At 57.1% G+C, this 23,799-nt stretch overlaps 1 protein-coding gene across 8 annotated transcripts in view; it reads right to left on the reverse strand.

Annotated features, from left to right (window-relative positions):
* The window catches only part of PLEKHG5 (pleckstrin homology and RhoGEF domain containing G5), a 76,453-nt gene that overhangs the window by 16,900 nt on the left and 35,754 nt on the right, over positions 1-23,799 (reverse strand). For 2 of the 8 annotated variants that reach the window (XM_059716897.1, XM_059716896.1), the window contains 6 exons: positions 2,727-2,856; positions 2,213-2,315; positions 1,786-1,846; positions 1,519-1,662; positions 1,323-1,414; positions 499-635 (listed from right to left, as the gene is read on the reverse strand). In XM_059716897.1, coding sequence (XP_059572880.1) covers positions 499-635; positions 1,323-1,414; positions 1,519-1,662; positions 1,786-1,846; positions 2,213-2,315; positions 2,727-2,856 — 667 coding nt within the window. The other 6 variants (XM_059716900.1, XM_059716903.1, XM_059716901.1 and 3 more) reach the window with 6 other exon arrangements.

Here is a 23,799-nt window from a genome sequence, read left to right on the forward strand (position 1 = left end):
AGGGGCAGGGTGAAGCCCAGACCTCCCCCAGCACTGCAAGTCTGATGCTCACCAGTGAGCGCCACAGCATGTCCAGCCCAGCCCCTAGGGCAAGTGTGCCAAGTTCAGCTCTGCTGGAACTCATGGCTCCTGTGGCTTGCAGCAGGTGCCTTCCGGCACAGCTCTCTGGCCAGAGGAGAAGGAAGCCCATGTCCAGGGCTGTGGCAGGTCACAGCGAGGCTGGTTCTGGTAAGGTCATGGGCTGTTTCCCAGCACAGTCTGAATTTGCACCAGCTTAGAACAGGGCAGCATCCCCAACCCAGGCTGAGCGGGACCGGGTGCCCTCTCAGGGAAGGTTCCTCACTTGCTCCTCGTCCGAGGGATGCAACCAAGCCTATGTAACAGAGGGGAGGAGGGACATCCCACTCGTCCACCACCTGCACACTGCCCTCTCTGCAATGCACTGTCAATCCACCAGCTCTGAGGCTATCTCCCAGCCTAACCTGATGCAGGACGCACCTTTCACTCGCAGGTAGTGTCCCCCAAAGCGGTAGGCTTCAAAGTGGAGTGACAGAGGCGTGTTGGACTGGTCCAGATATATGTCCACCTTGCTCTGCTCGATGCCTTTCCTCTCGAACACTGGCAGCAGCACCTCCCTGCGCACACGGGAGCAGGCAGTAGCAGGATTTCCCTCCTGCCCCCAGATCTGGGCTCGGAGTGAGAAGGGTCCATCAACAGGCTTTGGGCTGGGTGTGCCAGGCTGACTGTACTGAGACAGGCCACAAGGGAGAGAGGGCCCAGGCACCCAGCCAGAGGGCTCCAGGCCCCAGGGGGAGAGTGAGAGCTCAGGGGGAAGGGGAGGGCTGGCTATTCTCCCCTTCAACAGCTGCCAAAGCCAAGAGAGGGGTGATTCCTTGCACTAGTACATGGCAGATGCCTATTCAGCAATCTGGTGAGTGTTGCTGGCAAGCAAAGGACTCTGGTCAAACTGCAGGGTTGAGCCAACCATAGGCCTGTACCCACTGCCTCAGCATAGGGCAGGACTAAAAGCACGTGACCAGGTCCAGCTGGTGCACCACTGAGCAGCCCAGCCCAAGCCCAAGGAGGCCAGGGCACGGGGTGCCATTGAGCCAGGAGCTGGGCTGGAGGTAGGGTTTTGAGGTGGCCACGCTGGTGTTTCAACACCCAGGCTCCATGGCTGAGCCCTGTCCAGGATACTCTCTTGATGGCGCCTGCAGTCCCAAGCCAAACCCATGCTCCCCACCCACAGGAATAGTCCCAGGGCCAAGACTGTTTAGGGGAAAGGCAGTCCCATGCCCAGCAGGCAGCCTTGGCAGACTCACCCCAGGGATTTCTTCTTCATGGCTGGGACAATCTCTGTCTCAATGTCCACATTCAAGTCGAACTTGAGGGTGAAGCACTCTTTGCTGGGGTCCTGAGGCAAGGGCAGGCTGGTCAGCAAGACCCTTTCTCACACCCTGGGGCTCAACATCACCAGCCCTCACCCTTTGCAGGGTCAGTCCTGTGGCTCCCACCCACCTGGCAGTCCCCTGTAGGTACAGCAACCCCTGGCTCCATGGAGCTCCACGACCCATTCTCAGGTATAGGCCTGTCTGTACAGCTGGGGTGCAGCTGGCTCTGAGGCTGTTTCAGCTGCAGCTCATGCTCCCTGCACCCTGCAGACTACCACAGCACACAGGCCAGGGTCACCAGGGTGCTTGCTCCACAGCTGTTCCACCTCTCAGGCCTGGCACCCCTGCGCCAGCCCAGATCTCCCCGCCCCACACTCCAGGCTGGGCTCCTTACATCCGTGTGTCTCCGCCGGGCTTTCTTCTTGGGGAGCTTCAGTGCCGAGCTCTTCTTGTCTCTATAGGTACAACCGAATGCATGGTTACAGGGAACACCTGTGCTCTGGGGCTCTGATCCCAGACCAGGGGCTTCCCTGAAGGCTAGCCCTCACCAGCATGGCTGAGTCCCTGCCAGGATGGCACTCAGCACGCTGTCAGGTCAGGGTCCTCTGGAGTAGCCAGGAACCCTGGGTCCTCATCAAGACTCACTGAGGCACTAGCAGTGGTGCCTCAAGAGTAAGTTGTGCCTTGAGCTGTTCCCCAGGGCTATGTTCTCTTGTGTTAAATGCCCCTGGCCCAGCCCCCCACTCACTTTGGGCCCAACATATCTCATTCCCCAGAGAGCAGCAAGGCCCACCACCAGCCCTGCCCAGCTGGGCACTCACCCCTTCCCATCCATCAGCCCCTCATCATCTTCCTCCACGTCAGAGGCAGGGCTGGTGCGTGGAGGGCATGAGCGTGTGGACACGTTCCGGGCCAGAATGGAACCTGCAACCAGAAGAGACATACATGTCACACCATGGGGTCTGCCCTTCCCCATGTGACAGGGGCTGGCTGGAGGGTGGGGCAGTCTCTGTGCTGACAGGCCCCTCACTGCAACCTCTGTGTTGACAAACCTTCCTCTTAAAATATTCCCCTTCCTGTCTGGTGCCTTGCTGGGCAAGACATCCCCCCCTGCATAGCCATGCTACAACACATGAGGCCCTCAGCCCTGGGAATATTCTCCAGGGGAGGCTAGATGGTTGGATGCAGCTGGGAGCAAACTGCCCTGGCCCTGCTGCTGCTTTCTCCCTGCTCTGGCACAGCTACCAGGCACCCTGCCCTGCCCAAGGAGATGATACATGCACGAGGTGGCTAGGCTATTGTCAGCTGGGCCCCCTCCACCAGTTGCACTCTCACCTTGCGGGGGCAGGTCGAAGCGTATGTGTCCATCAAAGTGCATGGTGCTGTGAAACCTGCTGTCACAGGCTTCGCACAGGCTCAGGGGACTGTGGTGGTTCAGCTGTTGGCACTCCGCATGATGGCATACCTGTGAGATACAAGGTGCCCTAACATAGAGCCAGAGCTACACATGGCAAAGTGCAGGGAGGCAGCCCCCAGGTCCTGACAGGAGGGGTTCTCTGAGCCCATGTGGCTACCAGGCAGCTCCCTCTGCCCTGTAGCCTGCCCACCATCCATGTGCATAGACCTTTCTTGCAGGCCAGGTGAGGCCAGGCTGCCACGCAGGACCAGACTGCAGCTCAGCTCATTCATGGCTGGAGTCCCATGCTAAGGGAGGGATGCTCTCTGGCACAGCCAGGCCTCGTGAGCAGAGGGTCACTGCCCCTTGCACCCAGCCCATCCACGCACACAGAGTCCAACTCAGCCTGCCCCATGCCCCTTGCCCTGCCCATACTCACTGCCTGGCAAGCATGGCTGGGGCCACCAGGCTCCACAGATGGATAGTACCCTGGTCATGAGCACAGCTTGAGGAGGCACTGCTAGGTTCCCAGGCCAGGGCCTTCCTGGGGCCAAGCACTATTGTATCGCGAGCCCTGGGCACACAGAAGAGGCTGTGGCTGGTTGCTTTGTGTTTCAAATATCAGTGTCCCCAATACAGGGCTGAGGAAGCAAGTGTCTGCTGTGAAACAATGCCTGTGAGCCAGGCCGCCTTCCTCCCATTGTGCGGCCTCCCCAGGGCTGCACTTCTCACCAGCCACGGGAACTATTTTTATACACTCGCTGTGTGGGGCATGACCCCTGGCCAGCATGGCTCACCCAGCCTGCAGCAGCCAGGCTGCCCTGGTGCTCTCCCTCCTGCCTGCCTCATGGTTTCAGTCCTATGCTCCCCACAGTACTCCACGCCTTCAGCCAGGACCCACAGACCATGTGGCTCTGTTTGGCAGCCCTTGTGCCCTGTACCGCCTATGTGCTCAGTGCCTGTGTTTCAGGAGGTAGGATGTCCTCAGGAGGAAACAAACAAAGGGCAGCACATGCAGGAAATTGTTTTAAGCAGGGGACAGCACACCATGCCCTGCTGGACCAAGGGCCTTGGAAGGACGCCTCTTTGGAAGGCCTGAGGCCACAGGGAACATTCTCAGCACCAGACCAGGAGGCAGCACCCCAGGGAGCAGAGGGACCCCATGCAGCCTGAGCTCCATGAAGGGTGGAAGAGGAAACAGTCCCTCATTTCCAGCCCTTGCCCCCTTTCTGCCCTCCTTCCTTACCCAGGCCCACTGACATCAGAACTGAAGCACTCTCTCATGCCAAGCCCCACTAGTATGCCAGCTCTGCCCCATATGTGGGCACAATGGCACTGGGCATTCTGGGGTCTCCCAGGTGGTGGCAGAACAACATAGTGCCTGGGCACTTCCCTTGGCCATCTGGGCCAGTAGGGTCAGGGGAATATGCCCTGGCAGGAATGGAGTGCAAGGCAAGGCAGGGAGTACTCCCCACCACAAACCTAGGGCAGGGGGCACTGCAATCCCAGCTGGGAGCCCTTTTCCCAGGACTGAGCCAACAGGAACCAGGCTGAGCTGGCCCAGAGCTGGGAGCTGCCTCCCCCTGGCTGGGCTGCTGCCAGGGAAAAACTGTGCCAGGCCAAGGCAGGCCAGGCCAGGGAAGCTATGCTGGGCTGTCCCCAGCTGTGACTCACCCAAGGAAGCTCTTCCCCTGGCACAGACTCTACCTCTCAGTCTCCGTCCCTAGTCCCTCCAATGCTTGGGCCCCTCCTGTGGCTCTGAGCAGAGCTGGAGAAGCAGCAATCCCCAGCTGCATTCCTTGGGGGATCCTGCCACCAGCCTCTGCTGGCCCATTCCCAAAGGACCTGAAGCTAGTGAAAAGCAGATTCATGGTACTGTGTGCTGAGCTCAAGACTATGAGGGGCACGCAGCACTGACCCACCTCCAGCTTAGATAGCCAGAGTGGGTTGTTCTGCAGGGAGTTGGCCCCTCCCAGTCTCCACAGAGCTCCACCTTCCTGCCTCCACTACTGGCTCTGCCTTCTGGAGGGGATCTGAGCTGCCCTACACAGCCCCAGCCAAGTCAGCCTGGCTGCCCTGCTCCCAGACAGAGCACATGTGCAAGCAGCCCACGTGTGCAGGTCACGCGTGCAGGCCCTGAGAACGCTGCAAAGGTTTGTAACTCACTCAATAGTGCTGCAGCTGGGAGCATGCAGCCAGGGACCAAGTTCCCTGCCCCAGAGCCAGGTGGCCAGCACCACTGGGTACTGGTAATAGCTCTGGCAGCTCAGAGCAAATGAGCAATGCAGCTCCCAAGCTGTGGCTATGCTTAGAGGTGAAGGCCAGCCCTGAAGCCTGCCAGTGAATGTACAACACCTCCAGGCCCCCAAACATGCCAGCTCCCTGCCACACTCCCCAAGTCCAGCTCAGAGCCCACAGGCAGCAACAGGATAGCCACTGCAAGCACAGTGCCCTCACCCCAGGGCTGTGAATATCAAAACCAGCGACAGGTAATGCAGTGTGAAAATCAGGCAGAACTGGGGCAGAGCCCTAGTTTTGCCCTCATGCGGAAGCAGGGCTAGGCGTAATGCCAAAAGCGCCACCATGTGTTTACATTCCTTCCCACCCAGTTCCATGTGCCCTGGGATCCCACAAATGTGTGCTCATGCCAGGAGCACCTGCAGGTCCCACACATCTGCCCTGTTCTGGGAGCTGTCCCCAGGACCCTGTTCACACACCCCTGGAGCCAGTCCCCTGGACATGCGCTGCTGCCACCCAGGGTTTGACTGGGAAGGGCAGCACCAAGACAAGTGCCAGCTGGTCCTGACTGCAGCCTGGGACAAAGCCAGAGCTCCCAAATGCTGTCACAGGCTCCGTCACCAACACCCTGCAGGGCTGGGGCCAGGATGCTCCAGCGGCAAATGCAAGGGGACAGCACCTGTGATGAGATGCAGCATGGCAAGAAAAGCAAACACAGGCAGTAACGGAAGTCCTCACCAGACACCACCTCCCCCAGACAAGGCATAGCCCTCCCACAGCACAGCCACCCAGACCCAGGCACAGCTCTGGGACTCCCCTCCCGGGGAGAAGTTTGCTTGGTCCCGCCATGCAGCGTCCCCCAGACATGCCCAGGCTCCCTGCCACATCACTACCTGGTTCTTATTCCATGGACTAAATATCTGCCTGCCAGATGTGTGACCAGTACTGCGCCTGCAGCTGCTGCCAGCACATCACCATCCCTGCTCCCTGGGAAGGACTTTGTGCCCCAATGTCACCCAGATTGGGCACAACCCCTCCCTGGGATTGACACCACCAGAGTCCCAGGGGCTCAGCCCAGAGCACAGCATGGAGCCTCAGCACTCACCCCCGTAAGCCTGTCTGGCTGGATTCGGTATGAAGGCACAGGCAGCTATTCACAGCCGCTGCAATGCAGCCTTATGAATGGGAAGGAGCTGGGGGAAGGGAAGGCCACTGGGGGGAGGGGAAACCAGGCTGCCTCTGCAGGGAACTAGACAAATATGATAGCACACACAGGCGCATGCACACACAGATGCACATGCACATGCACACACAGGAGAAGCGAGGGGCGTTTACTCCACCTAGGCCTGTGAGGGGGAACACGCTGCCTGCGCAATCAGTTGGACTCCCCTGGAACAAGGAGGCAAATGTCCAGTCCGCCTGACGCAGGGAACACAGCACAGCAGCTGCAGCTCAGGGGTATATCACTAGCAGCTTGCGGCAACTGTGAAAGCTAATGCCAGCAGCCCATGGCCCAGGCGGCAAGAACAACAAAGAGTCTCCTTTGACAAGGCAGACACAGGCCCTGGGAAACACAAACCACTAATCCCCCGGCTCCAGACTCACCTCTGCCCATAGCAGCCAGCACTGAAAATGAGGACCTCAGCTCAGCCAGCACCCATGACAAGACAGGAAAGTGCTCTGCTCTGTGGGGCAGCCTGTCCTGTCCAGCAGCCCAGACTCCCCCAAAGCCCATGAAGCAAGCTGGGCTGCCTGCATCCTCGGCATAAACCTCACTGACTCATCTTCCTGGGCAGGCTTTGGCTTTGGGTGGAATCTCCCCGGTGACAGGCTGTTGACTAAGCAGGTGGGGCATCACTGGGGTTTGGAGTGAGTAAGAAGTCAGTGTGCCCTATCTGCTCCACCTTGTTTGTGCAGACAGGCTGTAGTGGGGAGGACCCCTCCTGAGCTGGCCTCTGCTCTGGCTCCCCTGCCCCCCACAAACACACACACACCTGTCAGCTGGAACTTAAGCCTCCAGGGCTCCTGGAAAGATACATGCCCTCCTAAATGAGCGGCAGGATCAGTAACCTAACCATGAGCTCAAGTGTCAGGTTTCTGAAGCCCCCATCTGCATACACCACGCTGGTCGGGCCACAGCAGGTACATGCCCTGCCAGTGGCTCTTGCACTGGCCTGCCCTCCGGATTCCTGCAATCAGCAGAGCGGGGGCCAGACTTGCCAGCTACCAGGTCAAAAGTGGACGCCAAGCGTTTATGCTCTGCACTGCGCACTGGCCCAGCTCACTGTTCCTAACACCAGGGCTTTTATGGCAGGAAGCCAAGGCAGCCCAGCACCCCTACTCCTGACCTGGGCACAAAGCAGAGCAGGGACTGTGTGCACAGTGCTCTCCATGCCACAGAACTGCAGCCAGAGCTGGAGCTGGAGGGAGGAGGATCCCATCACAGCCTGCTACACATGCACTGCAAAAAGGACCTTCTAGCCCACGCTGTGCACTCAGCCTGGCACTCCTAGGCATAGCAGCAGTTGCAGGAAGCTCTTGAGGCAGCACCTCCAGTATGAACCATGGGACACTGGGGAAGACAGGAACAAAACCCATTCCCCTTGCACCCATCACCCAGCTTGCAAAAAGACAATCTGGAGAGCCAGCCTGGACACCATGGTTCCCTTGGCAGAGCTCACGGGGCTGGACAGCAGAGCACAGAAACTAGTGCCACAGGCCCTGGTGTCCAAGGGCCAAGTCCTGCAAGTGAACTGCTGCTGTCCAATAGCCTGTGTCACTACACAGCCAGGACCAATGATGAAATTTCACTGCTAGTCCTCTGCAGCCATGACAGCGAGAAGAGTGATGGGTTAATGTCATGGCAAATAAGGCCCAAAGGATGCCACACTGTCATGGTCAAAGTTTCCACAGCACAGCCAGGAGGAAGCCACGCACCAATGTGCAGGGTACCAGGACAGCCTTCTTGGCATGCCAGCACAGAGCCTGGTGAGCTGCTAGGCCTAGATCTGGCTGGTGGGAGCCACCACCACCTCCATCCAGCACCTGCCTCCAAGCTCAGAGCTAAGCCTCACACTGCCACCACCACCCCCATCCTGGCCACACTTGTGGAGCCACAGGCCACAGCCTTGCAACAGAAACAGTACCTCCTCTCTCATGGACCAGCCCACTCTGCAGGTACCCCTTCCCAGTAGCTGCTGTCCCCATGCCTGCCCCCACAGCCACTCCAGGCTGCAGCCCTGTCTGTGCTCATGTCCTCTCCCTGCAGTTAGTGGTGTCCAAGCTGGGGTGCCTGGGTTCAGATGCTGGGGCAACTGCAGGTCTGGACTTCACAAAGGCTGGGATACTGGGGGGTGTAGAATAAGCAGGGACCTGCTGGCCCCTGAGCCTGCTCCCCTGCAGTCGCAGCCCCTCGCCATGCAGTCCCACTCACACATTTATCAACCTCCATCTCCAAGCCAGTCTGTCTGTTTGTCCCAGCAGCTCCTATTGTTCCTGGATAAATGTAGCATTGTTTCAGCCAGGGCTCAGCGCTGGCCCCTGGGGACTTGCTGCAGCTGCAGCAAGTTCACACAGTGCTAAGGGTGGGGTTCAACAAAAGGTGCCCAGCCCAGCCCTGGCCTGACTTGTGGACCACCTAGGGGCAGTCAGCAGGGGGCCATACCTGTAGACCAGCCAGTGCAGTCACATGGAGTGGCACCCTGCAGGCACTCTGTAGAGCAGTGCCTCTCAGCACAAACCATCTGCAGATTTTGGGACAGTGTGTGCCAGCCTCGCAAAAGGGCATCTCATGTCATAGCAGCCCCATGACAGAACCCCACCGATCCCCTTGTCCAGCTTTCCCATTTGAAACAACCCCTCTGCATAGCTACTTCCTACCTCTCCCCTCTTTTCCTGGGCTCCACCTCTGCCCTCACCTGGCACCATGTCAGATGCTTGCCAGTCCACCCCATTTTGACAGCAGTCACCTCACCCCAAAAGTCCCGGGCTGCATCAACCCAACCTCCATGTGCCTCCAAGTCCCTAACTGTTCTTTTCAGCCAAACCTGCCCTAAAGCCTCAAGTGCTGGCAAGGCTGAGGGCAGATCACTCCCTTGGGCTCCCTGGTGAGAAAGTACCACCGTGCATGCACTACTCTCATCTCAAGACCTGGTCCAGCTCTGCTGTGTTCTGGGATGGCAGTTTTCATGCATATATACCCTATCTCCAGATGCTCTAAGCTCCTCTTCCTCCTCCCATCCCCTCCCACTCCAGTGGGCCGTGCTCACCCCAAATGTCCCTTTGCTGGAGGCCAAATCCCTTCCCTGCAAGTCCCACCACTTTGCTTAGAGGCAAACTCCTCTGACGGGGAAGCATGACCCACATTAAAGCCTCTGTCCCCCTCACTCACTCCTCAGGATGTGCCTTCATGGCTGGTTCGAGGCCCAGGAAGCTCCCACACGCTCCTCGCTCTGGTGAGGCCCTTTCCAAGCTCCCTGTGCTGTGCGCTGAGCAGCTTGGTAGTGCCTCAGTGCAGCCAAAAAAACAGCCATGCATTACTTCAGAGCAGCCTACCACGCACGATACCATCTCCGGAGATGCCCTGGGAACAGCCCAGCCCAGCCCCTAGCAACGCCAGGCCCTGCCCTGCTGGCGACCAAATATCCACTGGAATTCAGCCTTCCATTCCCAAGGGGGCGGCTTATAAATAGCCATTGCTATGGAGACTGCAGAGGCACGGCAGCTGCACAGGCTGCCTGCTCATGGCAGTGAGAGCTGGGCCAGCTCTGCTGGGAAAAGCCAGCTCTGGGGAGCAGCCATGGGGCTAACACACAGGTCATTGCCTGAGCAGTACAGGCAGGGCCCTGCACTTTGCACAAAGGACTGAGAGCTGGGGCACCTGGGTTCTATTTTAGGACCTCATCAAAAGGTGCTTTGGCGATAACATCACCAACCCCTGGCCAGATGCTTCTAAATAGTCAGGCCAGGGTGCAGAGCCTGGAGCAGGAACATCCCAGAGCTTCAACCCCACTGACTTTTTTTTTTTTTTTTTTTTTTTTGAGTAAAAATGTTCATGTTCCAAGTCAAATTCCAAATCCATGAGTCATTCAAGAACCATATGTGGCCCTGCAACACGCAAACATCCTCCACCCCTACCTGGGGCTTCAGTTGTTTCCAGATCATTTGGCGGGCATCCTATGTGCAGGCCCAAGCCCAGAGGCTTGGGATTCAGATTCCCCTGAGTTTCGCTTGCCCTCAGCCATACGGCCGCAGGAGCGAACTAGGGAGAAGTCTCCCACTTCCATAAAGTGGGCATAAAGCAATGAACACATTACCTCTGTCAGAAATGTGGTTATCCCCTGTTCCTAGGAAAACCGCTTTAGCTGATAATGATGTTTCCCCTGCCAGGTTCCCTATTGACACCTCTGGAAGGACAGGGAAGCTGCCTTGTGATGAAATGAAGCAGCCCAGGACAGCCCAAAGTTGCAGGGACGCAGCAGCAAGCACAGGGAGAGGCAGTGTTCTCCTTGCAGCCCTATGCATGGTGTCTGCCCCACCTGGGACCTGCACCACCCTCTTCCTCATCCCCACCTCTCCCCTGGGGCCCGCCCCCACTTAGACAGAAGTAGGGCTGTGGAGCTCCCAGGCCCTGCTGGTGGTGTCTGCTGCCGGGAAGCCTCCCTGCCCAGCATGCCAGGACCTGCTCCTGGGGAAGAGTCATCCTGGCTGAACAGAGGGTGGCAGCTGTGGGGAGGAGCAGAGCCCAACCGCAGCTGCGGCAGCTCCTGCTTGCTGAACCAGGGAATAAGCATGCCCTATGCAGGGCAGTAAGGCTCCTGTACAAGGTGCCTGGCCAGGAGGCAGCAGCCCCGCTCAGGAGTGCTGGGGCAGCAGAAGGACCTCACACCCTGCCCAGCTGGCCCTCACCAGCGTTAACCTCTCCTGTCCCTGTCCCCCAACTTTGAGGCAAAGACTTACACAACCCATTGGAAGGACATGCCTTCTGGCTTGTTCCACCATGCTCAGCCCAGCCCCACCTTCACCATTGCCATGGTGAGGCTGTGCTCCGGCAGACTTGGGGACAGCAACAGCAGATAGCAACTGTGACAGTGACAATGACAGTGAATGAGCTGAGAATGTAAACCCCAAAATCGGGGCTAGGACTAAAAGAGTGATTGGGTTAGGGAAAGGGCTGTGGTCGGGTGCGCGGGAGCGCTGATCCACGGGTGCATTTATTGTAACAGATGCATGGGCTTTAAATGTGATATAACGTATGTGAAGAAAAGCTTTTGCTAGATGATGATGATGTTTGTGTGTGTGTGTTTTTAAGGTTTGGAGGCAGTCCCACTCACAGGACAGCCCTTCAGAGCAGAGGCAGCCCTCCATCAAGGCAAGAAGCTGAGATCCTGCTCTGGCCCTCAGCAGAGCCCAGACACATCCATTAGCCTGTTCTCTCCCCGTTTATGACTCACCGCTGAATTGCTGCAACAGATACTCAAGACCAGTTGGCCCTGAATGAATAACAAATCCTCAGCAGGAAGCACAGGGCTCAGGAACCTCTAACCCCAACAGGGAACCCAGTTCCTGCCCCAGGGGACCCTGTTGCTAGTGCTGCAGGAAAGCCCAGCCAGGCATATCTCTGGCCTACAAGGGGCCATCACTTGGGTACTGGGGCCACAGTCACTGGGCAGCTGGCTCCAACCCACTGCTCCGGGATGCCATGCTGCTGCTCCATGTTTTATAAACAAAGGTTTATAACTCAGCTTGCCCTGACCCCATGCTAGACAGGAAAAGGTGGCCCTGCTTCCCCTGCACAGAAAGGCCAAGACTTCACCTGTATGGATGACAAGGACACCCCATGACAGTACTGGCTACAGCAGACACTGCACAGGTAGGTGCCACCAGCTCTGCCCCAAACCCCAGGTGACTGGCTCTGCCCCATGCTCCCTAGTACCAGCCCTGTCCCCACAATGCACCAATCTGGAAGGTCAGGGAATACACAAACCATTTACTCTCACTTGGGGAAGTGTGGAGCCACTGGCCATTATATTTGAAAACTCATGGCGATCGGGGGAGGTCTCAGACAATTGGAAAATGCCAAATATAGCGCTCATCTTTAAGAAAGGAAAGAACGAGGATCTAGGGAACTACAGATTGATCAGCCTTACCTTAGTCCCCAGAAAAATAATGGAGCAGGTCCGCAAAGAACCCATTTCTAAGCACTTGGAGAAGAAAGTTATTAGGAACAGTCAACGTGGATTCACCAAGGGCAACTCATGCCTGACCAACCTGACTGCCTTCTGTGATGAGATAACTGACTTAGTGGATGCCAGGAAAGCAGTGGACATAATATACCTTGACTTTAGCAAGGCTTTTGATACCACCTCCCACAGCATTCTTGCAAGCAAGCTGAGGAAGTATGGGCAGGACATGGCCCCCTACTTTTTTCATTCCATAATTATAATATGTAAAATAAGCACAACTGGACTTGTTCTTCACTTAGGGCCCTAGGCATGTGCCTATATGTTAATTCAACCCTGAGTATGGGTTAGATGAATTGATTTTAAGGTGGACAGAAAGCTGGCTGGATTGTCAGGCTCAATGGGTAGTAATCAACGGCTCAAAGTCTAGTTGGCAGCCAGTATGATGTGGAGTGCCCCAGGGGTCGATCCAGGGGCCAGTTTTGCTCAACATCTTTATTAACAATCTAGAAGATGGCATAGCATGCATCCTCAGCAAGTTCGCAGATGACACCGAGCTGGGGGATGTAGTAGATACACTGGAAGGTAAGGCTAGGATTCAGAGTGACCTAGACAAATTGGAAGATTGGACCAGAAGAAATCTCATGAAGTTCAACAAGGACAAGTACAAAGTCCTACACTTAGGACAGAAGAATCCCATGCACTGTTACAGCCTAGGGACTGACTGGCTAAGCAGCAGCTCTGCAGAAAAGGACCTGGGGGTTACAGTGGATGGTAAACTGAATATGAGCCAACAGTGTGTCCTCGTTGCCAAGAAGGCTAACAGCACATTGGGCTGCATTAGGAGAAGTGCTGCCAGCAGATCAAGGAAAGTAATGATTCTGTTCTATACTGCACTGGTTAGGCCACATCTGGAATGCTATGACCAGTTTTGGGCCCCCCCTCCTATAGAAAGAAAGTGGACAAGTTGGAGAGGGTCCAGCAGAGAGCCACAAAAATGGTTCAGGGGCTGAGGCACATGTCTTATGAAGAGAGGCTGAGGGAACTGGGTTTATTTATTCTGCAGACAAGAAGACTGAGAGGGGATTTGATAGCAGCCTTCAACTACGTCTAGTTCTGGGTCCAAAGAGGATGAAGCTAAGCTGTTTTCAGTAGTGGCAGATGACAGATCAAGGAGCAACAGTCTCAAGTTGTAGCAAGGGAAGTTTACATTGGATATTAGGAAAAACTTTCTCACTTGGAGGATGGTGAAGCGCTGGAATGGGTTACCTACAGATATGGTGGAATCTCCTTCCTTGGAGGTTTTTTAAGGCCCATCTTGACAAAGCCCTATCTGGAATGATCTAGTTTGAGATGGTCCTGTTTTGAGCAGGGGGTTGGACTAGATGACCTCCTGAGGTCCCTTCCAACCCTAACTTTCTATGATTATATGACAGCTGGAGCCTGAGGGAAAACACAATTTTCATTTTCTGTAGCAAGAGCCATGAGAATCCCCTCAGAGCCAGACCCCTCCCAACCCCTCCATGCTGCAGATGCAACTTCCTTCCCCCATGGGCCTGTATGCAGCCCCCGTGTCTGTGTGCAAGGCAGGAGGGAAGCATTTTGAGGCAGCTGCAAGATGTGCGCTGTCCCTCACAGCACCAGTGATGGGCCCCAAAGCTGGGAACATCCCTGCGCATGGACCTGTGGCTCACTTCTCCCAAGTCTTACATGGGAATTAGACACAGCCAGGCTTAGTCTCTGCAGGCAGTTATGCAACTGCAAAGGGAAAGAAGATGGACTGCAACCCAGCCTACGCCTGTGGGAGGGGCCAATGGCTCTACCCTTATCAGCCGGAGTCCCCTAGCCTTGGCCCCTGGCTGGGAAGGGGGTCCCCTGTCCAGGTGCCAGACATGTGCAGGGAGGCTGGGCAGCAGGCACTCAAGCAGGGACACTGTGCTATGGAAAATCCCCACCACAGGCAGAATCCTCCTGGGAGCTCCAGACAACAGGACTCAGCCTGTCAGGTGGCCTGGCCCTGTGTACAGAGAGCGGTGGAGCAGGCTAGCCGGGCGTGCTGGGACAGCGTTTGTACTTGCCAGGGTACCCAGGCTCTTGCTGGGCTGCTGGAGCGCATAGTGCAGGCAGCACTCCCTGGATGCCGTTTGAGGCTCTGCAGAAGCCTGAAACCCCACCAAGCTCCAGGGCAGACCTCATTGGCAAGTGCAGCACTGAGTGTTGTGCAGAGGTCGGCTCCACGGAGAGGCTGTGCTCCCTGAGAAGGCGGTGCCATAGATGGGAGCCTGGCCTTGCCTGTGCTGCCTGAGCATGCTGGGAGCAGTCAGCGTCTAGTGGCTCAGAGCCGCTTGGAAACAAACCACTCAGGTTCCAGATCTCACCTGCCTCCCACATGACCCACCACTGAGGTGAGGAAGAGCCCTGGGAAAATGGCATATACTTGGTCCCCTCCGCTGGCACCGGAGCCCCCAGTCCTCCCACACAGCTAGGTCCTGCCATCTGCCATGTGGGATCCCCCGGCCAGCTTTTCATCCAAGCCATTTGAGCACTCACCACCAACAGCACCTGCCTTCGGCTGCTGACAAACACGCCCAGAGCTCCTTGCAATTACAGAGCTGCCTTGGAAACCCAGGACTAGCCATGGCCCAGCAGCGAAAGGAGAAGCGCTTGGCTGGCACCTTCCAGCAGCAGCTACAGGCTTGGGGCCAGAGTGGGTGCCTCTGGCAGGGTATGTGGGACAGGTGAAGAAATGGCTGGTGGCAGCAAGCTCTCCCCCAGCCAGCCGGTCTCTGCCCCAGATTCTCCAGTGATAGAGACACGCAGGAAAATATCCCTGGGCACGAAGAGGCAGAGCCCGGGGCCTGCGGGCAGATGGAGGCCTGAGCCGGCGAGAGGGAGCAGCCGCGGGCAGGCGAGCCCGGCCCGCACGTGAGCCCCGCGGTTTACCAGCGGCGCTCGCAGCCCCCGAGCCTGCAAGGGGTGCCGGCATGCGGCGGCTGCTGTCGGAGGTCCCTGCCCAAAGGAGCCCGGCGCGGACTGGGACCAGCAGCGGCCGCTGCCCCGGGGACTTCGCACCCCGCGGACTCCGCTGCGGCTGGGACGGGGGCAAAAGCCGCGGGCCGGCCCCCGCTCCAGGGCCCCTGCCTGGGGGCCAGGCACCGCGCCGGCCCCGCTCCGCCGACTCACCGGCCTCCGGGCCCCGCGCCTCGGGCGTGCTCCTGCCCTCCCCGCCGCTGCCGCACCGCCGCCGCCCCGCCCCGAGCGCCGGCACCGGGCCGCGTCCCCGGGGAGCGCGGCGCGCAGGCAGAGGCGGGCCGCGGGCTCCGGCCGGGCGCCGGCAGCGCTCCGGCCCTGGTGCGGGACCCCCGGCGGGGCGCGCAGCCTCCCGTGCCCGGCCCGGCTCCTCCGCACTGCGCCCTGCCCCCGCGGGCCGCTCCGGAGCTGGCGGCTCGTGGCGCCGGGCAGCCCCGTGGGCCCCGAAGGCCCCGCACGGTGGCGAAAGCAGCAGCGTCTGGTCGTCTAGATTGTTAATGAAGATGTTGAACAAAACTGGCCGCAAGATCGACCCCTGGGGCGCTCCGCTGGTACCAGCTGCCCCAGCGCCTGGGTCTGCCGCAGCCCCCGGGGAGCCACCCGCGCCAAGGAAGTCCAAGCAGCTGGCCTGGCAGATCTCCGCCGGGGCCGCCGGGCTGAGCTGAGGCTGGCAGCACCACCAGGCCGCACACCTGCCCTGCCCTGCCCTGCCCTGCAGGAGGCCCCACTGGCATGAGGAGAGGGTGGCACTATCAGCAGCTGCATTAACCTCCCGCCCACAGGACCATCCTCTCCTTGATGAAGCCCTCCTTCCCTGCAACCCACATTTCCCAGAGAAGATGCCCATGGGTAACCAATCAGCTGGAGGGCCTGCAGGGTTGAGCTGTGGTTCATGGAGAGGAAATCCCACTCACACCATCTCTCCCCCACCGCCCAGCCTGCTCTCAGTCCTTGTCCCACCAGTGCCATGGGCAACAGCTACATCTTCTGGGCATAAGTACCTTGCTCAGCAGGGGCACAGTCTGGCAGAGGCTGATGCAATGTGCTTCACAACAGGCCCAGCTGCTCCTGGAGTTGCACACATTACAGGCAGCCTGGAGCAGCTCAGCCACCATCCAGCCTGTCTCCCAGGTGCGCAGCAGGCAGGTCATGGCACCAGGATGCTCCACTGCTGCACCGCTGCTGACCACCAGGAGCCAGCCTGCCTGTGAGAGGAATCCAGTGCTCCCAGCCACAGGACTGTGCAGCAGCTGCCATGCCAGTACCAGAGTGCAATGCAAGTTTCTCATAGGCCTCCCAGGAGCACAAGATGCAGGGAGAGGGCTGCCAGGCCAGAGAACCCCCAGCATCACCCCCTGCCTCTGCCCTGGCTGTACAGGGAAGATGGCCAGCCACTGGGTGGCAAGGATCTCTGCCACACATCAGCACCCTGGCTGCCAGTGACTGGCAAATGATGCCATCTGCTGGGGCGCTGCAGAAGTGCCAGACAGATGTGGCCACAACACAGGAAGAGCCCAGCCCACAAGCTCCCAGGATCTGGCTGGCTCCTGGCTGTCAGCAGCTGTACAGCAATGGAGCATCCTGCTGCCAGGACCTGCCTACTGCGCAGCTGCAGGGAAACGGGCTGGTGGATGGTGTCCAAGCTGCTCCAGGCTGCCTGTAGTGCCTGCAGCTCCAGGAGCATCTGGCAGTGCTTCTTCTGCCAGTGGTTAGGCCTGGTGTAAGGCACATTGCAGCAGCCTCTACCAGCCTGTGACCCAGCTGAGCAAGGTAATGGCAATGCCTAGAAGACAGTGCTGGGCTGGGCCAGGAAATGTGCCTCCCCTCAACCTCAGTTGGCCACTTGCACTGCCTGGGCAGTAGCAGCTGCCCTCTGCATTGCAGGCAGTATGTTACCTCTGTAGTGCCCTGACGGACAGAGCCTGCCCTGCTGAGATCAGACTAGCCAAGCAACACTGAGATGGGTGGGGTGGGGATGACATGAGAGCAGACTGTACAGGGTCTGTGCCAAGATGGCCAAAAGCAGGCAAACTGAGAGACAGACTGGCTGCCTGAGCTGGCCAGGGATCCCAGTGAGTCAGTGGCAGAGGCTGGACTATAACCCTAGGCTCCAGGTCTGTCCCAATCACTGCTGCCTCCCAGCAGCAGTAGCAGGGTTTATAGGGCAGCCCTAGCTCCCTCTGCTCCCCTTCTGTGGGGCCACAGCATGCCAGGCCAGACAAGATCTCTTCAGAGAGTTCCCAAAGAACCCCCCAGCCAAGCACCCATGTACAAAACAAGCAGCAGCTCCTGGAGTAGGGAGCCCTAGAACAGACCCCTCTGTAATCCAAATCTAATTTGAGGGCACAGCACAGTGCCTGGTGCCCATCCTGTGCTCCACAACAGAGCTGACAGATGCTGCTATGGCCAGGTAAGCCTCAGCCCCTGCTGTGGAGACCAACCAGCTACAGTTCTGCAGGACCAAGAGGGGCAGTAGGGAGCTCTCAACAGAGGGGCTGTCAGGCAAATCCCTCTGTATACAAGGACTCCTCAGGAGAGCATCCTAACTTCTTCCAGTTGCCAGGACAGCCCTTCACAGACCTGAACTCTTAGAGAGCTGGGACCAGGCAACATAGATCCCTCCATAAATCCCTGTGCTGCACCCACGCTCACAGGGAGTGCAGCTCCAAGAGGCTGCAGCATCAAGGACCTAGGCACCTCATTCTGCAGCAAGAGCTGCAGCTCCCAGAGGATCTTCTGGCCCCGGAGAGGCAGAGTCAAACCCAACAGCAGTCAGAAGTAGGATGGCACAGCCTGAGCATTGGCACAACACCTCCTCCAGCAGATAGGAGAGCCTGCCTCACACATGCCTGCCAGTGCCTGCTCAAGGCACAAGCCTATCTCTGCTAGGTACTGGCATTTGCTGACTTCACCCCAGCCACCATTGTCACCGGCAGCAGGCTGACCTACCATCAGGCCACCTGAGTGGCAGGGAAGCTGTGTCTATGGGAATACTAACAACCCTCTAGAAGGGCAGCCTCAGGGCAAGCCAGGTAGTGCTGGATGCAAGCAGGCTGCTATGCCAGCAAACACTCACTACACTTCCAGTGTCATGACACTGCTGGATCCTGCCCCAGGCACCCCAAATACATGCTGTACCCACATGCTTACCTGGGATAAAGCAGGCCCTGGAAAGGAGCTATGGCTTACATGGTAGCAGGGAGTACAGCTTCCTGGAGTGTTGGTGCAAAAGGCGCGAAGAGCATTCCCAGAGCACACTCCCGAACCAACCGAGCTGGTTGAGCAGCACAAGATAAGAGGTCCTAAATCCACTCCAGCTTGACAGCGAGGATCAATTAGATTAGAAGAGGTCCAGTGTGGTGCTATTTCTAGTCACAGGGATGTGCAGAAAGACAGCCAGAGACTGTCCCCCATGCCCTGAGGGATCTTGCAGGGTCAGTGACTCGCAGACCCTCTGCTCTGGGGCAGAACCAAGCTTAGACATGTAAATGTTCAGTGCAGGTGCCTCCAAGCAGAATGAACTGACCCACCACTCTGCGGCCAGGCCCCTTGTGCGACAGTCATGCAGCATGTGTGAGCATATGTATCCCCAGGAGGCTGTAAATCATGGCCTCCCACAGGCAGCCCCACTCAAGGGAGCTTGAAAATGCTGCAGGAGAGGGGGTGGTTATGGCCATGAGACACCACAGTCACAAAGGCTGCTCCAGCTTCTGCTCTCTGGGGCATGAAGATGCACTGGCTTTTACCAGCAGTTTCCAGGCATCTCCACCAAGTTACAGCTGTCAGCTTTCAGGAACAGACACACAGCTGTGCAACTCACCTGGCTGAGGCCCTTGCTGCTTCCAGGGCAAAGCAGGCAGGGAGAGAGGGAAAACTCTTTTTGGCTTTAAAACTCCCTGGTGCCTCTGTGGGCCCCTGGCAGCAATGGGGCAGACCTCTGGTCTATCGTATTCACAGTGAGTGGGCAACAGAGCACAGCAATGGCCAACAGAGCCTTTCACTTACAGATCCCCACCGGTGCCTGAAGATGCTTCTCAGTGGTGGCCCCTAATCTTCACACTTTGCTCCTTGGCTCCATCTGGTTGCCAGCACCTCTGGCACAGAAAGTTGGAGTCACTAGAAATGCTCCCCTGACCAGCACACTGGGCCTGGATAAATCTGAGGGCAGGATGCGGCTGTGACGAACACCTGCTGTTCCCATGGATCTTGTGCCCTCAACAGATCTCACTGCCCTGATTCCCAGTGCCTGGGCAATGCCATCATGCTCAGAGTGCAGTAATCCTGCCCCAGATGCCTTTAAGTAAGAAGTGTGCAGCAGGACATGGGCACCTTCAGCCCCTGGGCCATGCCACAGGCCCTTGCTCCCATCTGCCTTGATCCTGGGAGGGAGGGGACGGCACTGGCAGAGAGCAGATGCAGAACCCTGCAGGGACAGATTGCCTGGGGTACAATCCAAGGTGCTTTCTTCTGCAGCTCGTGTCAACTTGCAAGCTAATTCTTTACATGCAGCTAAACAGGATGAGCAGGCTCAATGAGATTAACTGAATTATATCAGATTGGGAAAAATGCGAGCAGCTGTGGCTGGGAAGCTAAAGCCCCGCCAGGCTCCCTGTGGTCTGCTGGCTCCCTCTGGATCCACCTGGGCCACAGAGCAGTGACCACCCAGCACCAGCCTTGGTGTTCTCAGGTTATGAGAAGAGTCCAGAGCTGTGGGAGTTCCAAGCCTGCCCTGAAGCTGGGCACTGCTCCCTGCCAAGCCCAGGAAGAAAAGCCCAGGGCAGAGTACAGCCCAGTGTGCTCACTGTACTCTGCTTTGCTCTTCCCTGTGCTGCTTGGCTGAAGCTAGCAGGCTACACTGTGCATCCAGCCAGGGAGGAACGGAGACTTCCTGGCAGGCCTGGGAGCAGCATGAGCTCATTCTCTGACTCCTGTCTTCGTTAGCACTGATGTCAGTGCCAGAGCAGCAGTAGCAGCCTCTTGTGCATGCCCTGACTCCCGCACTGAAGGGAGCCTGGCTTTCACAATGAGCCCATTGTGCAGCACAGCCTGAAACTCAAAGCTCACTCCTATGCAGGTACTGGGCCCAGGACAAGTGCCACCTGGAGGGTTCCTGTACCCCTTGGGTGCTCAGAGAACTTGGGAGTGGCTCTGTTTTCTGCTGATTCCCACACAGGCATGGAGGTTGCCACCTCTGTGCCACACTCACCAACCCCTGGGTGCCCAGGAGCTGATGGAGTGGGAAACAGATGTCTGATCTGTATAAAAGTAGGTTAGAAACACACCTGACTTCCACTTCATCTACTCACCCAGAAATCCAAGAGATGGGAAACTGCACCCGCACTCCACCAGTGAGAAGGACACCTCCCCTTTCCCTGTAAAAGCATGCCCCCTGTGTGCTGGGCCTGAGAGGTGTGTGCCATACATAAAGGGATCCTCAAGCTCCCAGATATACAGGTGCCCTTCTGGGTGATGCTCCTGGCCTGGGTGTACAAGGCTGGTGGCCCCCATCTGCCAAGGAGGGTGCAGCCCAGCCATTAGCACCAGCTGGTTAACCCAGGCCCACATCCCACTGCCCTGGCAACTGAACCCAGGCCGCTCCAGGGAGCACACACAACTCAAAGCTCACAGAGGTCAGTGCACTGGAGTCCTGCAAGTTGCACCTCTTGATAACTGGGTAATATTACAGTTTGGATGCTGTTCCTGCTATGGAAAGTGCTCTGCTTCCAAAATAAGGCATGTGAAGAGTGGCTCTGGCAGCCTGGATTGGCTGGCCAATGGGCCAGATCTGGGTGTTCAGCTAGATGACCAGTATGGGAGAACTGGCTGCCATCCTCCCAATGGCCCTGGCCCATCAGCTCCACTGTCCTGCTTTACTGGTACTTGGAAATGCAGAGAAGCTGCTGTGTGCCCCTCTTGAAAGAGCCTCAGACAGACAGACACAGTCCACACTTCACTGGAAACAGCTCTGCAGTCTACACAAACCATAAAAGCCCTTCCCATCCTCATGTGCAAAAATAAATCAGTGAGGTGGAAAGTTGGTATTTCTTATGTAACAGCTGAATGCATAAGAGATGAACAGGGATCTGGGTTTTCCATTTGCTGCAGAAAAGCACAAAAAAAAATGAGGACTTTCTTCTTTTATGGAGAAAAACATGGATTTTTTTCTTTTAAAGGAGAAAACAACAGATTTTCTCCTTTAAAAGGAGAAAAATGCAGGAAACGGCAGGTTTCTACTCGCAGGCTGGCAAGTTCCAGCCTGCAAGGAGACTGTTTGAGGCTGCGGGGAGCAGGAGAGGGCAATCGGGCAAGGGGTACCACATGCATGCATGCACACACATGCACATGGCAGCCAAGCAGTGGTGAAGAACAGCTCCCACGGTTTCCTGCAGGTAAGTCTATGTGGGGGGAAGGGGCATAGGCCACATATGGGGCTGGGGGAGGGAGGAGCACACACCATGCAGGAAGAGGGCAAGGGGGCACGAGCCATGCGGCGGGGAGGGGGGGGGGGCCATGTGCCCCCCAAGATTTCTGTGCCTACAGCAGGGCCAGGGCTGAAGTCAAGCCCAATCAGTTCTGAAGGAGCCACCTCCACAGCCCAGCAGGGGGACCTGGTGCTGGAAGCAGCACTATGCCACCATGGCTGCCAAGGTAAGGTGCCTCCTGCCCACCCAAGGGCACAACTCCACACCACTGCTGCTTCCATGCTTCATCATAGCAATGCAGCACTCCCTCCAGTGCTGGATCCCAGCCGCTGGGCCACGGAGCTCGTCCGGCCAGGCTCCAGCCCAGCACCCTGCTGTGGGTGCAGAGATCTCGAAGGGCACGTGCCCCCCTACCTGTGCCTCCCACCTTCCCCACACATGCACTCCCTTCCTCATACACTGAGGGTGGGGGCGTTGGGTTGGGAATCAGAGGCGAGGGGCACCAGTAGGGCTGGGGGACTATGGGCTGTGAGTGAGGGACACTGGCAGAGCCAGGGAGCTGTAGGTTGGGAGTGAAGGACACCAGCAGGGCTGGTGGACTCTAGGTCAGGAGTGAAGGGCTCTGACAAGGCTGGGGGTCGGGAGTGAGGGGCACCAGCAGGGCAGGACAGCTGTGGGTTGAAAGTAAGGGGGGCACTGGCAAGGCGGGGGGGCTGTAGGTCGGGATTGAGGGACAATGTCATGGGCAGGGGCAAGGCACCAGCATATCAAGGCTTCTCAGTGCCACAAAGCAGCAGGGGAACAGATGCAGCTGGATCTGTGGCCTGGTGAGTAAAGAAGGCAGATTTTCTCCAATAAAAACCCCAAAATCAAATGCCAGAATTTATAGGTATTTAGAATTTATTTTATTATAGTGATTGAGGCACTGGTAGGCTCCCAAATTGCTTTAAATTTGTAAATATATCAATAAAACATTGTGTTCAACTAATACCTATATATATATAGTAACATTTCATTTTAATCGCAGAAAAATGCAGATAGTGGGTGGGGGGTGTTAATCAGAGAATTTGTGATTTATTGTCAGAGAACTTGTGATTTTTAAACAGAGAAAACCAGGATCCCTGGAGATAAGCTGAGAATCCTGGCAACTCTCACTGCAGGCACACAGGGGTAGCGAAGACTCATATGACATGAGACACAAATGAAGCGTGAGAAACAACTGAAACCATTGCGCAAGCATTACCACTCCTGCATCAGGGGCTGGCTGCAGGAGGAGTGCCCCCAGCTCACAACACAGCAGAGAGAGCTAAAACCAGAACACCATGGAGTGGTATACGCCACTGAGCTGGCGAACCACAACCCTGAGCCCTAGAACTGCTACCTCGGGGGTATCACAACAGACCCTCCCCACAAGTCCTATGTGCTGTGCCTGGAGTCCCCTTGGCCCGGCCCTCCTCTTAAACATCCCTCCTGATGGCTGATGGCTCATCCCAGCCAGAATTCATTATCAACATGTAACAGAGCGAGACTGGGCAAACATGGGGAAACCACTGCAAGAAATGTGTCCAAGCTCCCCCTCTAGCTCTGGGTTTGAAATGGTCCCATTTTCCACTTCTCTGAGTTTTGTTCATGATGTTGTAGCCGAGATTTTTGTCCAAGTATTTTCCGAAACAGTTACTGACATTCTCCATTTATCAATAACTACATGGCTTTCAGTAAATGCAGTGTTTGAACTACTGGATAGAACAGGCTGCAGAAAGCGTCACCATCTGCCCTGAAACGGTTTGCCCCAGCAAAGAGCCTTTCCATAAAAACCATGTAACAGACCAACCAGTCCCCCCATGCCCTTGTCTTCGCTGCATGCATGTTGTACACACATGCATATGCATTCCACCCCCCACCCACCCAGTTCTGCAGTCTAATACAGTGCCTCTCACCTTCAGGCTTCAGAACAGCTCAGAAAAGTCAAAGAGGTGGAAAACATCCAGGCTGGGTCACAGCAATGGCAAAACAGTAGTCTTCATGGCCATCCCTGATTACTAACTCCCATCCAGCTTGCAGTTGTAGGCACGTCAGACAGCAAACGCAAAAGGTATGCTTCCCTTTCCCAACAGTGCCAGTGCCCAGCACCAGAGTGCTCC

Source organism: Alligator mississippiensis, chromosome 13 (genome assembly GCF_030867095.1).
Source record: "Alligator mississippiensis isolate rAllMis1 chromosome 13, rAllMis1, whole genome shotgun sequence".
NCBI classification, from domain to species: domain Eukaryota; kingdom Metazoa; phylum Chordata; order Crocodylia; family Alligatoridae; genus Alligator; species Alligator mississippiensis.